General features: G+C 44.4%; 3 protein-coding genes across 47 annotated transcripts in view; 2 read left to right on the top strand and 1 right to left on the bottom strand.

The window, feature by feature from the left end:
• Positions 1-2,220, top strand: part of LOC121628733 (protein NLRC3-like) — a 35,748-nt gene extending 33,528 nt beyond the window's left edge. Inside the window, exons 16-17 of the mRNA XM_041968031.1 lie at positions 1,138-1,366; positions 2,029-2,220. Coding sequence (XP_041823965.1) covers positions 1,138-1,366; positions 2,029-2,082 — 283 coding nt within the window. The 3' untranslated portion in view covers positions 2,083-2,220. The remainder of the gene's footprint in view (positions 1-1,137; positions 1,367-2,028) is intronic.
• LOC121628724 (NACHT, LRR and PYD domains-containing protein 12-like) overlaps positions 1-15,361 on the top strand; it is a 2,607,341-nt gene that overhangs the window by 545,008 nt on the left and 2,046,972 nt on the right. The gene's annotated exons all lie outside the window — the stretch shown is intronic.
• The window catches only part of LOC121628726 (NACHT, LRR and PYD domains-containing protein 14-like), an 829,387-nt gene that overhangs the window by 133,709 nt on the left and 680,317 nt on the right, over positions 1-15,361 (bottom strand). The gene's annotated exons all lie outside the window — the stretch shown is intronic.

Here is a 15,361-nt window from a genome sequence, read left to right as displayed (position 1 = left end):
TGCTCCTTAAACAACTGAGTCTTTAGCTTGGTCTTAAAAGTGGATACGGACTCTGCGGATCGGACGGAGTTTGGTAGATCGTTCCACCACCGGGGAACAACAGAGGAGAAGAGTCTAGCTACTGATTTTGCGCCACGTTGTGGTGGGAGCACTAGGCGTCTTTCGCTGGTAGAGCGTAAGTTTCGAGAGGGAGTGTAGCTCTGGATTAAGGAGTGAAGGTAGCCCGGAGCCGTTTGGGTTATTGTTTTGTAAGCCAGAAGCAGAGCTTTGAATTTGATGCGTGCTGCAACTGGAAGCCAGTGAAGAGCAATTAGCAGTGGAGTGACATGAGCTCTTTTGGGCTGGTTGAAGACCAGACGTGCTGCTGCATTCTGAATCATCTGCAGAGGTTTAACTGAGCATGCAGGCAGGCCAGCCAGTAAGGAGTTGCAGTAGTCAATGCGTGAAATGACCAGAGCCTGGACCAGGAGCTGGGTCGTGTGTTCAGTCAGGTAGGGTCTGATCCTTCTGATGTTGTAGAGAGCAAATCGGCAAGACCGGGAAACCGAGGCAACATGATCCTTAAAGGTCAGCTGGTTGTCTACCATGACACCAAGATTCCTGGTAGAAGATGTAGGGACTAGTGTGATTGAGTCTAGCTGCACACTTATCTGTGGTGGTAAAGAAGGACTGGCTGGGAAGACAATAAGCTCAGTCTTGGACAGATTTAGCTGAAGGTGGCGGTCCTTCATCCATGCAGAGATATCAGCAAGGCATGCTGATATTCGCATTGAGACGGTTGTGTCATCAGGTGGGAAAGAAAGGAAAAGCTGAGTGTCATCTGCATAGCAGTGGTAGGAGAAACCATGAGAGCTAATGACTGCACCGAGTGAGGAGGTGTATAGGGAAAAGAGAAGAGGGCCGAGCACCGAGCCCTGAGGCACCCCTGTTGTCAGCCCATGTGATCTGGACACGCCCCCTCGCCAAGATACTTTGAATGATCTCCCTGTGAGGTAGGATGTAAACCACGAGAGGACAGATCCTGAGATGCCAAGCTCTAAGAGTTTGGAGAACAGCGTTTATCAAGTGGAGTCTGATAATGGTTTTTAATGTTGTTTAAAAAGACTCGTTGTCATTCAGCCTCTCTGTGTCCTGCAGGTTCAAGTGTCCTGGTCCAGGTTCGTTCCAGTGTGCGCTGACTGGACTGGTGTTTGTTACAGCTCATGAGGTGGAGATACAGTACAGGACCGACCAGTGGGATGAGAAGCTCCTCCACTCAGCTGGAAAGACCCCGGCTGGACCGCTGTTCAAAATCAAGTGTTCTGAGGATGCCGTCCATCAGCTTCACTTCCCACACTGCGAAACAAAGGAAGGTGAGCCAGACACGGTTAGTTAGTGATGAAGCCCATGGTCCTGTTAGTGACCCCTACAGGCTGCAGATGGCAACTACAGCCACAGTCTGATCAAACACTGTGTGTGTTTATTCTGCATCACATTTTTCATTTCAGTATCGAAAATTTAAAAATTAGCTTAGTTCTTCACAGTAAACTGATAGATGTGTTTAACATAAATTTAATCACAATATTATTTTTACAGCTGCTTCAGAAGAAACACGTTATTCTCATCAATCTTCTTTAGTGGATTTCATGTATGTCTGACCTTTAAACTTTGAGAAATTTCTGGATATGAGTGAGAATTTTAAAGTGAAGAATAGTGCAAGATAAAAATTTCTCATCTGGAAATCACAAATAAAAATATAAATTTCCTCTAAATTTCTCTAGTTCTTTTTTCTCTGTTCTGTTTTCTCATTCTGCTTTTTTTCTCTATAAAATCTTTAAAATCAATATAACCTTTACATCTGTGGACATCAGCTCTCTTCTGAAAGAGGTCCTGAAACTCAAAATTTCTTTCTACCAGTGTTGACAGCTGTGTGAGAAATGGCCTCATCAGACAGTGATGACTTCTACAGTTTCATTCTTCATAAAAAAAATGACCACTGATGTTGTAATGAAGTTGTCATTTTTATATTTATCTACTCTGTTTTCACAGCTCTGCTCTCTGGATGCGTTCTGTCTGTCCTCCACATCTCTGATGATGGGATAAGCATCCTTGAGCCGCTGCAGATCACAGAAACTCATGTGATTGTAAAAGTTCCTCATCTGTCTGCCTTCGGCCTTGTCTGGGATCTCATAACAGGGTTTCTGAACAACACGAAACCGATTAAGGGACAGGTCCTGTTGTTCCTCAGACTGCCAAACACTGAAACACAGAAGCAGAATCTTGATGTGTTTCTGTTGCCAAGCAACATCCCTGTGAAGGAGGTAAAGAGTTATTATAACCTTACTTTTCCTTTTCTTCCTTCTGCTGCTTGATCCTGCAGAGTTCCAGGTCAGATTAGATAGTAAATCTTATCTAGACGCAGTTGGCCTCACTTAGTAAATCCATATTAGATTAATACGGAGCTTTTTACTCTATTCAAAGGTCCTGATGACCACAGATCAAGGTTGGAACGTAGATCACCAGGTGGTAATGCTCATTGTCAAAGCTGATAACAGCAGCACATTCATTCATTTCTTTTTTTTTTTTTTTTTTTTACCCTGTCCTGTCCAGCATCCTAACATACAGAACGGTGATCTGTGTGCCATATTTTGCTTGACAGATTTGCTCTACCAAGGGAGACATGTTATATACATGGCTGCCCTTGATATTTTTATTATTTTCATTGTAATCTTATTTTCTTTAGTCTTATATGTCAGTGCCGAACCTGACAGGGAGATAGAGGAAGAAAGAGAGAGAGAAAAAAAAGGGAGAGAAAAGGGCAGGATTAAAATGTGGAAATAACAGTTGTCTATGCTGCCCAGAACATATCACAAAAAAAAAAACAACAACATAAACTACCACAGTACTACATGATACCGAAAGAAAGATAGAATGATGATAATATAAAAAAAATTACAATAGTCATCAAACGTACCTGCAGATGAACGTACCAACACACAAACATCAGCTACATCTAATGAGAAGCGGATGGAGAGACGAGCACGTTTGTGAGCATGCACGTGTTAATATGCATGTGTGGCCATGCAACAGGGAGGAAATGTGTACCCGCAAGGGGGCCGCGATCACGCCGCACCCCGAAGCATCAGCGGGGGACGGGGGGAGCCCGAGGCCCCAAAGGCCAAGCAGATCCACAGAGTACCAAGCCCGGGACAGCCAAAGCAGACAGAGCAGCGGCCCACCCGGACCAGAGCAGAGGGATCCCCAGACCGGAACCCCCGGCGTGACGGGGCAGGGGCACCGGGCAGCCCAGGGCGATGGCGAGCAGGCCCAGGGCCACCCCCTCCCCCCAGCAAAGCCCCACCCAGGAACCCGACGGGGCCCGACCACCCCAGGCAAAACCACCGTGGGCCACGCCAACCCAACACCAAGGCCAGGCACCCCAGGGACAAGAACATGTCTGCAGGTCCCCCCCCCCAAAAAAAAAAAAAAACCCTCTTTACCCCAACCCTTACCCAGCACCCCACACAGGACTCCAGGCAGGCACCGAACCTCCACCCCCCGCAGCCCCGAGTGCATCCCGGGACACGAGGGCGTAGGAAGACCCCGGCCCCCCTGCCCCCCAGCCTGAGTTGTGTGTGCATGAGTATGGGCTATTTATAATGCAATTAAAAACTGGAAGGAGCCATGAGATGGTGATGGGTCCCACTGCTGCCTGTGTGTGTTATGTGTGTAGTGCAGTACTGTTAAATGTGGTAGTGTCTAACATGTAAATAAAATCGGGGGGAGAGAGGTCACAAAGGGAGGGGATGGAGGAAGGGCCACCTCGGTAGCTCCTTTCCGCCCACCCACAGCCCATGTGCCCATCCCCCCGAGGCCCTAAATGTATATTGATGTCTAGGTTGTGATTAAAATCTAGTGGGGCGGGCAGTCACAGGGGTCCACCGGGGGATCCCGCAATGGGGACCCCCCAGCCAAACCCACCGCCTCCACCCACTCCACAGTGCCCTATGTGTAGTGTGTGTGATGTGGGGTGGCGGGGGAGGAGAGGGGCTCGGGGAGGGGCACAACTGGGAGAGAGATCCCCGTCCCAGCCGGGCCCGAGGAGGGGCACAACTGGGAGAGAGATCCTCGTCCCAGGCAGCCAACTCCCCAGCTGGCCGCTGTAGGCGCCCCCGCCCCCCCAAGACCACCCGAGGGAGGAGGGGCAAAGGCCCGGCCCCGCCAAGAGCCCAGCGCACGAGCGCCCCGGACGCCCACCCACCCCCGGCAGCCCACGCCACCACACCAGGGGACCAGAGAGCCCCAGGCCGCACACACGCATCCTGGTCGGGTCCAAGGCACAGCGCCCCCATCCTCCCCGAAGGAGCCCCCGGCGGGAGGGGAGAGAGCGAGAAGGAGAGCAGACTCCATCCCCACTGCCCACCAGGACTCCCGCCGCCCCCCTTCCCCCTACCCCTCCCTTAGACCCAACGGACACATTGTAATCCCAAGGGTACCTGCCCGGCATCGGATCGGCCCGACCCCGATGGCATGCCCAGGGCGACCAAGCCCCCCCGAGGCCCAGGAAGGGCCCACCGAGCTGGAGGGAGGCAGCCCCCAGACCCCGGGGCACCCGCCCCCCGCCCGGCCCCCACCCCAGCCCCCCAACCGCCCCGGACCCCCAGTCGCCCCCCGGCCCGCCCCCAGTGAGCACCAGCCCCCGGGCCCCAAGGCCCCGGAGCCAGTCAGCCACACCGTCCCCTACTCAGTGGCCTCCCCGACCACCGACCCAGAGAAACGGCCAGGGCCGATGGACCCCCAAGGCCCCCCAGCCAGCCCCACCCCTGACCCCCACAGAACGACTAGACCCCAGCACCCCTTCCCACTACGTGATGTGACTAATCAGCGGGGTCCAGGAAGACTGAGAGTTAACTGATTGGTGTTTAATGGATGCCGATACAGACTCTAGACTGATGTGATCCAACAGGAGATTTCTGTACTGGTTAATATTTAGATTGTTTTTAGACTTCCAGTTCACTAGAATAGTTTTCTTTGCGATACATAAGGCCGTGAGGACCATATGTGCTTTGTTAGTGTCTATATTAATGTCACTTAGGTCACCCAGTAAACAAAGTTTTGGACATGCAGGAATGTTACATCTAACCCATGTTGATAAATCCTCACAGACCTTATTCCAGAACTTCTGGACAGGTGCACAAAGCCATAAAGCGTGTAAGTAATCATCTGCTGTGTTACCTGTGCACTGTGTGCAGATATCGGAGTGATTAAGACCCATCTTGAACATCCTTTGTCCTGTATAATGCGTTCTATGGAGGACTTTGTATTGTATGAGTTGTAAATTTGGGCTGTCTGTCATATTAAAGGCATTAAGACATATTTGTAACCAAAATGGTTGACTAGGATTGATGGATAAATCTATCTCCTATTTTGAAGTAGGTAGGGAATTTGAGTCATCTATTTTTAACATTAATCTGTATATTTTTGAAAGTAATTTGGGGGTACAGAAGTCCATAAAATCTGCTACTATTGGAGGAAGTTCCAGATCTGTTCGGTGAAGGGGGAATTTTGTGTGTATTACGGTTTTGAGCTGTTGATATTCTAAGAATCTGTTGCTGTTAATCCCATATTGTGATGAGAGTGTATTAAAAGATAACATGTTTCTATTATGGATAATATGTTCAAAGTATTTAATTCCTTGGTTAATCCACTGGTTAAAGTTTAGCACATTTTTGTTTAGTAGAATATCAGGATTGTTCCAGATGGGTGTGAGTTTACATGGTATTATTGAGGAGTTGGTTTTATTGAGAAATTCCCACCAGGCTGTCAGAGAAGTGCTGATGTTGACACTTTTAAAGCACTTTTGCTTTTTTATACTTAAGCTGAAAAAAGGGAGATCAGAAATTTCCAAATGGTCACAAAATGTTTGTTCTATGTCTATCCACAGGTCATCTAGTGGACTAGGTTTGAGCCATTTTAGGACATATTGCAATCTATTAGCTAGGAAGTAATGTTGAAAGTTAGGCAAGTCTAATCCTCCTCTATCTTTCGGCTTCTGTAAAGTTTTTAAACTGATCCGGGGTGGTTTATTTTTCCAGAGAAATCGGGAGATGTGTGATTCTAGCGATTTAAACCAGGTAGAGGGGGGTTTCATAGGAATCATAGAAAACAAATAGTTGATTTTGGGTAGAACCATCATTTTTATGGTGGCGACTCTCCCCATGAGTGAAATGGGTAGAGATTTCCAGCGAGCAAGATCATCTTCTATAGTCTTAAGAAGGTGAGTGTGATTAAGTTTTGTTAGTTCTGAGAGCCTGGAGGGAATATTTACACCCAGGTATCTAATGTTACCTGATTTTAAGGTGATGCTGGGTAGATTTTGAAAGCTACAGTTAATGGGTAGAACTGTACTCTTAGACCAGTTAACGGAGTAGTCCGACAGTGATGAGAATTTATTAATGAGTGAGATTGTTTCAGATAGAGAGGTTTGTGAGTTCTGGAGGAATAGTAAAACGTCATCAGCATAAAGACTTATTTTATGAAATATATTTTTGGACTGAATGCCTTTAATAGCTTTATTTTGCCTAATTGCAGCGGCTAGCGGTTCAATAAATATAGCAAAAAGTGAGGGAGATAGTGGACAACCTTGTCTGGTACCCCTTTGTAGATTAAAACTTGGAGAGGTCTGGTCGTTTGTTCTAACACTCGCATTAGGAGAACTGTATAAGATTTTAATCCAGTTAATGAAAGATGGGCCAAAGCCGAATCTGTTTAGAGTAGCTAGTAAATATTTCCAGTTAACACGATCAAAAGCTTTCTCTGCATCTAAAGAAACTACACTGCTCACAATAATTAAAGGAACACTTTTTTATTGGGCCTGGCATGAAATCAGTTAAACCTGTCTGATAATTTTCTGGTTGGTTAAGCAGCTGAGGGCATCGTTAATCACTTTCAGCTGTATTGGTGTTCATGGAATTAACAACAGGTGCACCACAGTGGCAACAATCAGAAAACCCTCAAAACAGGACTGGTTTTACATGTGGAGGTCATTTCAAGTTTCTCCCTCTTGATCTTTTTTAGCTGATTTTTCACTCGTGCTGGTTTTGGCTTGAGTAATTATCTCTACTGGCAGTATGAGGCGATTCCTTAACCCTACAGAAGTTGCACAGGTTGTCCAACTTCTCCAGGATGGCACATCCACACGTGCTGCAGCAAGAAGGTTTAATGTGTCTCCCAGCACAATCTCCAGAACATGGAGGAGATTTCAGGAGACTGGTGGTTATTCTCGGAGAGCTGGACAGGGCCGTAGAAGGTCCTCAAGCCATCAGCAAGACTGATACCTGCTCCTTTGTGCAAGGCGGAACAGGCTGAGCACTGCTCGTGCCCTACAGAATGACCTCCAGAGGGCCACTGGTGTGAATGTCTCTACCCAAACAATCAGGAACAGACTTCATGAAGGTGGCCTGAGGGCCTGACGTCCTGTAGTGGGCCCTGTGCTCACTGCCCAGCACCGTGGAGCTCGACTGGCATTTGCTGAAGAACACCAGAATTGTCAAGTCCCCCACTGGCGCCCTGTACTTTTCACAGACGAGAGCAGGTTCACCCTGAGCACCTGTGATAGACGTGAAAGAGTCTGGAGAAGACAAGGAGAACGTTATGCTGCCTGCAACGTCGTTCAACATGACAGGTTTGGTGGTGGGTCAGTGATAGTCTGGGGAGGCATATCCATGGAGGGACGCAAAGACCTCTACTGCCTAGGAAATGGTTCTCTACCTGCCATAAGGTATCGAGATGAAATCCTTCAACCCATTGTCAGACCCTACGCTGGTGCAGTAGGTCCTGGTTTCCTCCTAATGCACGACAATGCCCGGCCTCATGTGGCAAGAGTATGCAGGCAGTACCTGGAGGATGAAGGAATTGAAACAATTGAATGGCCTTCACGATCCCCTGACTTAAACCCAATAGAACATGTGTGGGACATTATGTTTCGATCCATTAGGCGCCGCCAAGTTGCTCCTCAGACTGTACAACAGCTCAGGGATGCCCTCACACAGATCTGGGAGGAAATGCCACAAGACACCATCCGTCGTCTCATTAGGAGCATGCCGCGACGTTGTCAAGCATGCATACAAGCTCGTGGGGGCCACACAAGATACTGAAAAGCATTTTGAGTTGCAGAAATTAAGTTTTTGAAAAAATGGACTAGCCTGCCACATCTTCATTTCACTCTGATTTTAGGGTGTCTACACAATTGAGCCCTCTGTAGGCTGAAAACTTTTATTTCCATTAAAAGACTTGGCATCCTTTTCTTCCTAAGACATTGCCCTGTCGTTATTTGTATAGATATCCAACTTCATATTGAGATCTGATGTATCTAATGTGTTTCTTTAAAGTGCTCCTTTAATTTTTGTGAGCAGTGTATTATTGTTTCCAGGTTATTGGTGGTAGAATAATCTATTATATTAATTAGTCTCCGCATGTTAACAGTGGAATATCTGCCCTTTATAAAGCCTGTTTGATCAGGGTGTATAATGAGAGGAGTTACTTTCTCTAACCTTCCAGCTAATGCTTTGCAAATTATTTTAAGGTCTGCATTTATCAGTGATATGGGTCTGTAGCTAGATGGTATTGTGGGGTCTTTACCTGGTTTTAATAGTACAGTAATGGTGGCAGAGTTTATGTTTGGGGGTAAGTAACCATTTTCCTTTATTTGTGTCACCATTTTAAAAAATGTTGGGGCCAGTATTGACCAGAATTCTTTATAGAACTCTGCTGGGAACGTTATCACTTCAGTGAGACCAGTGAAATACGTCACATTGTTTACAAACTGCGAAGGGGCTAATGGCAACTAATTTTGAAGATGATTACATGACAGACGAAGATGATGTACTCTCACTGGTCTCACTGAAGTGATAACGTGTGGAACCACCTTGCTAAAAGCTAATACAGGACCGTTGGAAATCCTAACTGGTGCCCGTTAATATGTCTATGGCTAGAGCCAATCTCGTTTAGAGCAAGTACCTGTCTGGTCCAGTTTTGCTGCCATCTCCTGGTATGCTTGCTCGCGCTTGTCCCTGTTTTTGAAGTCGGATGATGTGACATCATATAGACACGGATATTCTGGCCACATTTCCACCAATTTATCCTCCAAAATATAGTCATTGAAAACTTCGCCGTGTGCTGTCATCTTGGAATCCCGTCAGCGAATCATGTGAGCGAAAGACGCGTGTTGATTGGTCAGTTGAATTTCTGCCCTCAGCAGGTAGCTCAGGCAGCGCCGCACACGGTGAGTTTTTCACCTCGCGAGGCAAAAAATATCAAACGCGTTTGATTTTCACCTCAAGACCTCGTGAGGCGGAAAACTGACGGAAAATGAGGCGCAGACGGTGAGCTTTCTGCTGAGCAAACGGTCTCGAATGACTTTTAGCTCAGCAGAGAGCTCTCGTGTGCGCCAGGCTTAAGGCCGTGACTTGTTCCTGCTGTAAACCTGGAAGATCTATATTGTTAAGAAAATGATGGATATCATTGTCTGATGGATCTAAGTGTGATGTATACAGAGTTTTATAGAAATCTCTAAAGATGTTGTTTATTGCATCTGGGTCATGTGTAATATTACCTATTGAATCTTTAACAGCCGATATGGTAGATTTTTCCTTATTTATTTTTAACTGGTTAGCTAGAAATCTTCCGGATTTATTACTGTGTTCAAATGTCTCCAAGCGTAATCTTTGCACCAGAAATTCTGTTCTCTTGTTGATTATTTCATTTAATTCCAGTCTAGCCTTCCTTATTTGGTTCATCGTTGATTCATCTGGTAAAGCACTGTAGGCGTCCTCTAATGATTTAATTCTTATTTCTAATTCAAATATTTTTGAGTTTTCGTTCTTTTTTTTATGTGACGCAAAAGAGATGATTTTGCCTCGCATTACCGCTTTCCCTGCTTCCCACAGAACACATGCTGAGACTCCTGGTTTGTCATTGTTTTCTAAGTATATAGCCCATTCTTTTGTGAAGTAGCTGATAAAGTCGGGATCTTTAAGCAACGCTGTATTAAATCTCCAGCTTTTAGTTGGTGGTGTGATTCTCGTGTTCCTCAAAGTAAAGGAAACTGGGGCATGGTCGCTGGTAGTGATGGGGTGAATCTGGGTCTCTGAAATCTCACTCACCAAAGAGCTGCTAACCAGAAAATAATCTAGCCTAGAGTATGAATGGTGAACTGAGGAAAAGAAGGTGTACTCTCTGATATTAGGGTGATAAGACCGCCATATATCGCAAAGTCCAAAATCTTCCATATATTGTTTTACAGTGTTTGTGGATTGCCAGTTTCGATGATTTACAGTGTTACTAGACCTATCAGCTGAGCCCAGAACCATGTTAAAATCCCCTCGTGCGATCAGTGTGCTATCTGTGTGTTCAGAAAGTGATGTGAAGAAAGAGTGAAAGAAGGAGGGATCGTCAACATTTGGGCCACATAAGTTAGCTAAGCATAACTTCATATTTTGAATAGATAATTTTACTATGATGAATCTCCCTTCTGGATCTGTGATAACGCTGATTTCTGTGAATGTTACTTTTCTATTTATCAAAATGGCTACCCCTCTCTGTCTGGAGTTAAAACAGGCTGAGTAAACATGAGGAAACTGGGTTGTAGAGAGAGCATTAACTGATGTTTTTGTCATATGAATCTCCTGTAAGAACACAATGTCTGCCTGCAGATCATTTAATCTATTAAAGATTTTTAGTCTCTTCTCTCTGGTCCCAGCTCCGTGCACATTCCAAGTGATAAATCTAAGGATGGTCATGCTTGTGGTGAAAAAGTGAGTGTTGGATGCTTCTTGTTAATATAAATGTGTATGTGTGTGTGTGTGTGTGTGTGTGTGTAAGTGTATGAATATGTATGCGTAATGTTGTGTGCCTGTGTTGAATGTTATTAAATGTTCTTGAATTAATAAATGTGAGTGTTGGGTTATATATGCAGGTATTACTAAATGTACTGTGCAGCTTAGCATTCGTGTTATGTGGTTCCGTGAGGTGGCAGCTAGAAAAAAAGGAAAACAAAAAAGAGTGCAGAGAGAGAGGAAAAGAAGAATAAAGCAGGAAGAAAACGACAAAAAAAGAGGGGGAAGTGGGTGAAAAAAGAAAACGAACCCATAAAATATATGTCCATTTTGTGAACATTAGAGACTGGCAGTATTATTGTCTATTGTGAACAAACATTAAACTCTGTGACTTAAGCCCAGTGAGTCTGATTAGCGTTTATAACACCTGTGCAAAGTGTGGATACATATCTGAGGTCAGTAGAGCCAGGGAGTGGTGTTATGGTCACGATGTAGCTGTCCATTAACGTAAAGCTTGTCCACCGAGATGACAGCGCGGGCTCCTCCGTCCAGGAATTTCCTCCTGATGGGGAACAAGATCTTGCGACGCTCCAGGATTTCTCTGGGAAACTGATCGCTCATGCTGAGGTCAGTCCCACGAAGCTGTCTGCCGCAACGCTTCACCTCTTCTTTTTCTTTGTGGAGAACGAATTTAGCTACTATCGGCCTGGGTCTGCCCTCCGGTTTTTTTTTCCCAATGCGGTGAACCCGATGAAAGGAGATGGCTTTTACCTTTTCCTCTGGAAGTTTAAGGTTGGTTCTGATGAATTTTTTAACAGCTGCCTCTGTATCTTCCTCCATCTGCTCTGGGATCCCTGAAATAACTAGGTTATCTCTCATGCTATGGCCCTGTAGATCTAGGACTAACTCTTTCATTTTTTTATTTTCCACTGATAGTTGGCTTACTCCTTCGGTGAGGGTTTTCACCGAGTCTCTGAGGATGTTGTTCTCCGTAGCAAGAGCTTCCACCTGCTTTTGGCTATATTCCAAACTTTCCCTTAAAGATTGAAACTCACGATGAAGAACTTCCAGCAGGGAGAGCCGGGCATCGAGGCTGGATAGCTTCCCGTCGATGGAGATTAGAATATCCGTCGTATCGCTACCGGTTGGAGAGACTGGGCTGGTGGCTTCGGGGGATTCCGCCGGGCGAACTCTTTTAGAACTGCAGCCGGTTTTTGAGGCCGTCGCTGCAGCGTTAGACTTGCCCATTACGATCCGCTGGAACCTTTCTTCATTCATTTCAACCACATTATGGAAAATATTTATACAGTGGTGGAAAAAGTTTTTTGGACACCCTGCGTATTTGTGAAATATTACATTAAGATTAATTCATTCTCGTTTTAATCATTCTTAGTAGTCAAGTGCAATATCTTTGCAAAATACTAAAACAAACCCCTAAACCCCCTAAAAATTGATTGGTTCCATAAAAGCACAGGAAATTTTGAGTACTGTGTAATTTTGATACCAGTGATCCACCAGTGAAGGTTGTGTTTTTTTTTTTAAAGATACAATTTGTGTTGCTCTGCTTTGTGTCTGTTTAAAATGAGCACATTTGAAGGTTCTTTAGAGACAAAATGATTGAAACAAGGAACTTAACACATGCCAGAGATACAGATTCTCATCCTGGAAGGGAACAGCTGCTGCCAGACATCCAGGTAGTGCAGATGGATAATAACTGCCGAGATACAGACCAACCAACAGCTTGGAAGATGAACCAAGATCTGGGGGTCTACGGATTTTTTTAGCAAGGAATGGCCGCATCCTGATCTGCATGAGCAGGAAAAACCCTCCATCACAGGAGCTTCAGCAGCAGTAGTCAAACCAAACTGGTGTCCAGTGTTTCACCCACACTGTACGTGGCCGACTGTTAGATCGCAGCTTAAGGTCCTTCAGGCTGTCAAAAAGCTCCTGATCTATGAGAGATAGAGGTTAGCCTGGCATCGTTGGGCCCAAACACACAGAAGAACTTATTAAAACTGTTATGAATTTAGTTTACTTAGTTTTTTTTTTTAAAACAATAAACCAAAAGATACAATTTGTTTTCTTTTGTGTCTTAGTATAATATACTATATAAGTAAAACTGAAGCTGTCTGAGAAGCTGCTGCTGTTGTGGGCCAAGGTGTTATCTTTGCTGGAATATGCTAATTTTACATTTTTTGGACCTCATTGCATTGACATCAATCAACCACAGACACATTATCCAGTATGAAGGGAGGCAATTAACAGAAAAGCAGTTAAAACAGAACAAATCTGTGTGTAAAGGAGAGCGATTGATAAGTCCTCTAATTTAAAAGTTGTGCTGTGTCTCAAGGTCTGTGCACAGCATGAAGACTCTGAATACGTCAAGGTTCCCCCCACCTGTAAACTCATCAGAGATCAGAGTTACTCCGTTCACTGTCCAGTCGCCTGCATGATTCAACCATCAGTGAGTATTTCTAGACACTTTGTTAAAACTGTAACTTTCATTAAATTGATAGTTTAGTTAAATTTGGATGAATTAAAGATACTGACACCGTACTCCCGATTTCTAGAGGGAAGATTTTGACCCAGACTTTGGACCAAACTACCACCCAACCTTTGAGATCCGCCTGCCTACAAACACAAAAGAAGTGACGATCACAGTCAGAGACCACACAGACACAGAAGTCTGGGAGCGTGAGGTTGATCTGCCAGGTAAATTCTAAATACATCTCAATCAAATCAAATTTTATGTGTACAGTCTTTTACAGTAACTAAAAGGCACTCAAAGTTCTTTATAACTGAGTCATAAAAAGTATGTAAAAACACTGCATAAATACATAAAATAATTCAAACACAGAAACACAATTAGAAATGCTACTGTGCTGCAGGGTATTCAGACCCTTCCAGAAGTGCAGAAAAAGGACAAATAAAATAATAAAGTACACCTAAAACCAAAGCTGCTCTAGTTGGAATTGAAAGCAAATCTTCAGATTTGAATTATAAACGTCACCCACCTGGTAGAGATACAGTAAAGAACATAGAGTTACACTTGCAGATGGATCCATCATGCCTTCATTCTTTGTTTTATTTATTTAAGCTTGATTATACCAGGCAAAACATTGAAAACAGATTCTTATTTATAATGCTGGCTGGGCAGATGCCAGAAAACACTTGTGGGGCAGATGAGGAGGAAAGAGAGAGGAAAGAATCAATCCCATCAAACAATAATGCACGTACACTTTTGGAAATCTTTAGAAATATAGAAATGGCATTAGATTGTGGTAAAACATTTAAAAGTGTCATTAAAAACTGTTTTTAGGAGGCCTTTAGAAACAGAGACAGAAATAAAAACATCCATATTCAGTGTTTTTTGTAACAAGTTAAACTTGGTTCGAATTACAGGGAATCTGAGGGGAACTCGCCTCTGAAAGGCAGAGGAGCCCATCTAAAGACATTCAGGTGATGCTTTAGGGGGACCCCTAAAAATAGTCCACTTTCAGGTTACATTTAATTTTTCAATAAGGTTCCTGATGTTTATTAAACTGAATAACATTAATTTGTCAGCATTGTGTTTATTTAATTAAATGAATTAAATCTCCCAAACGACACAGTTAAGCCGTTCTGTTCAGCACCATGGACAGCAGCTTTCCATCCTTGTTTCTGATTAAACAAGCTGCATCCAGTAGCATAGAGTTTTCTTTTTTTTTTGGTAGTTAACATATTTTTTACCACGCTATGTGCACTAATATATATGTGCGTGCACGTGACTTGCAAAGTTGCAATGCACGAGTGAAAACAAGGCTCTGGTGTAATTTGAACCCTGGTTACAAGGTGAGACCTGGTTTTAGGGATGTGACACATGAAAAGATATGAAGACTGTGTGATGGACTTGGATACTGGCTGCGTTTTGGGGGGAACCCGCCTTTTGTTGACATTAGTTCAGCAGTCACTCTTTTAATTTTTCTATTTATTTATTTATTTTTTGTGTTTTTGCATGGTAACAAGTCTTCATCTCTTGTGAGCTTATTGCTTATCACAGATGAATTCAGTCATGTTTCAGAGTTCAACAGTGCTGTGAAACCAGTTTACTTCTCTGAATTTAAGTGGACAGTAGACATGTGGACACAGAGATTATTACTAAAGCAGAGCCACAATTAAACAGACAATGTGACATTAAATGTCTAATTATTTCAGTGGGCTTGTAAATTATTAAATAAACATTTTCTTGGCTTTCTTCCAGGTCAAAGAGGTGAAACCCCACAGAGGAATGTCCCAGGGGTTTCCCTGGAGGACCAGGTCCCAGCAGAGGACAGACTGCTGTCAGCTCGAACACAGTTTATCAGCAGGGTGTCTGAACCGAATCTGGACAAGCTTCTGGATAAACTCCTAGAGCGCGGCGTTATAAATGAGGAAGAGATGGAGTCAGCCAGGACAAAGGCCAGAGCAGAAAAAGCTCGAGATGTGATCGACACGGTGCAAAGAAAGGGGACCGAAGCCAGCTCGGTTCTGATTGCTGCTCTCCGCGAAGTGGATTTGTTCCTTTCCAG

Source organism: Melanotaenia boesemani, chromosome 18, assembly GCF_017639745.1.
Source record: "Melanotaenia boesemani isolate fMelBoe1 chromosome 18, fMelBoe1.pri, whole genome shotgun sequence".
NCBI lineage: Eukaryota > Metazoa > Chordata > Actinopteri > Atheriniformes > Melanotaeniidae > Melanotaenia > Melanotaenia boesemani.
Note: the sequence above shows the minus strand (reverse complement) of the source record. Positions and strands in the feature narration are given on the sequence as shown.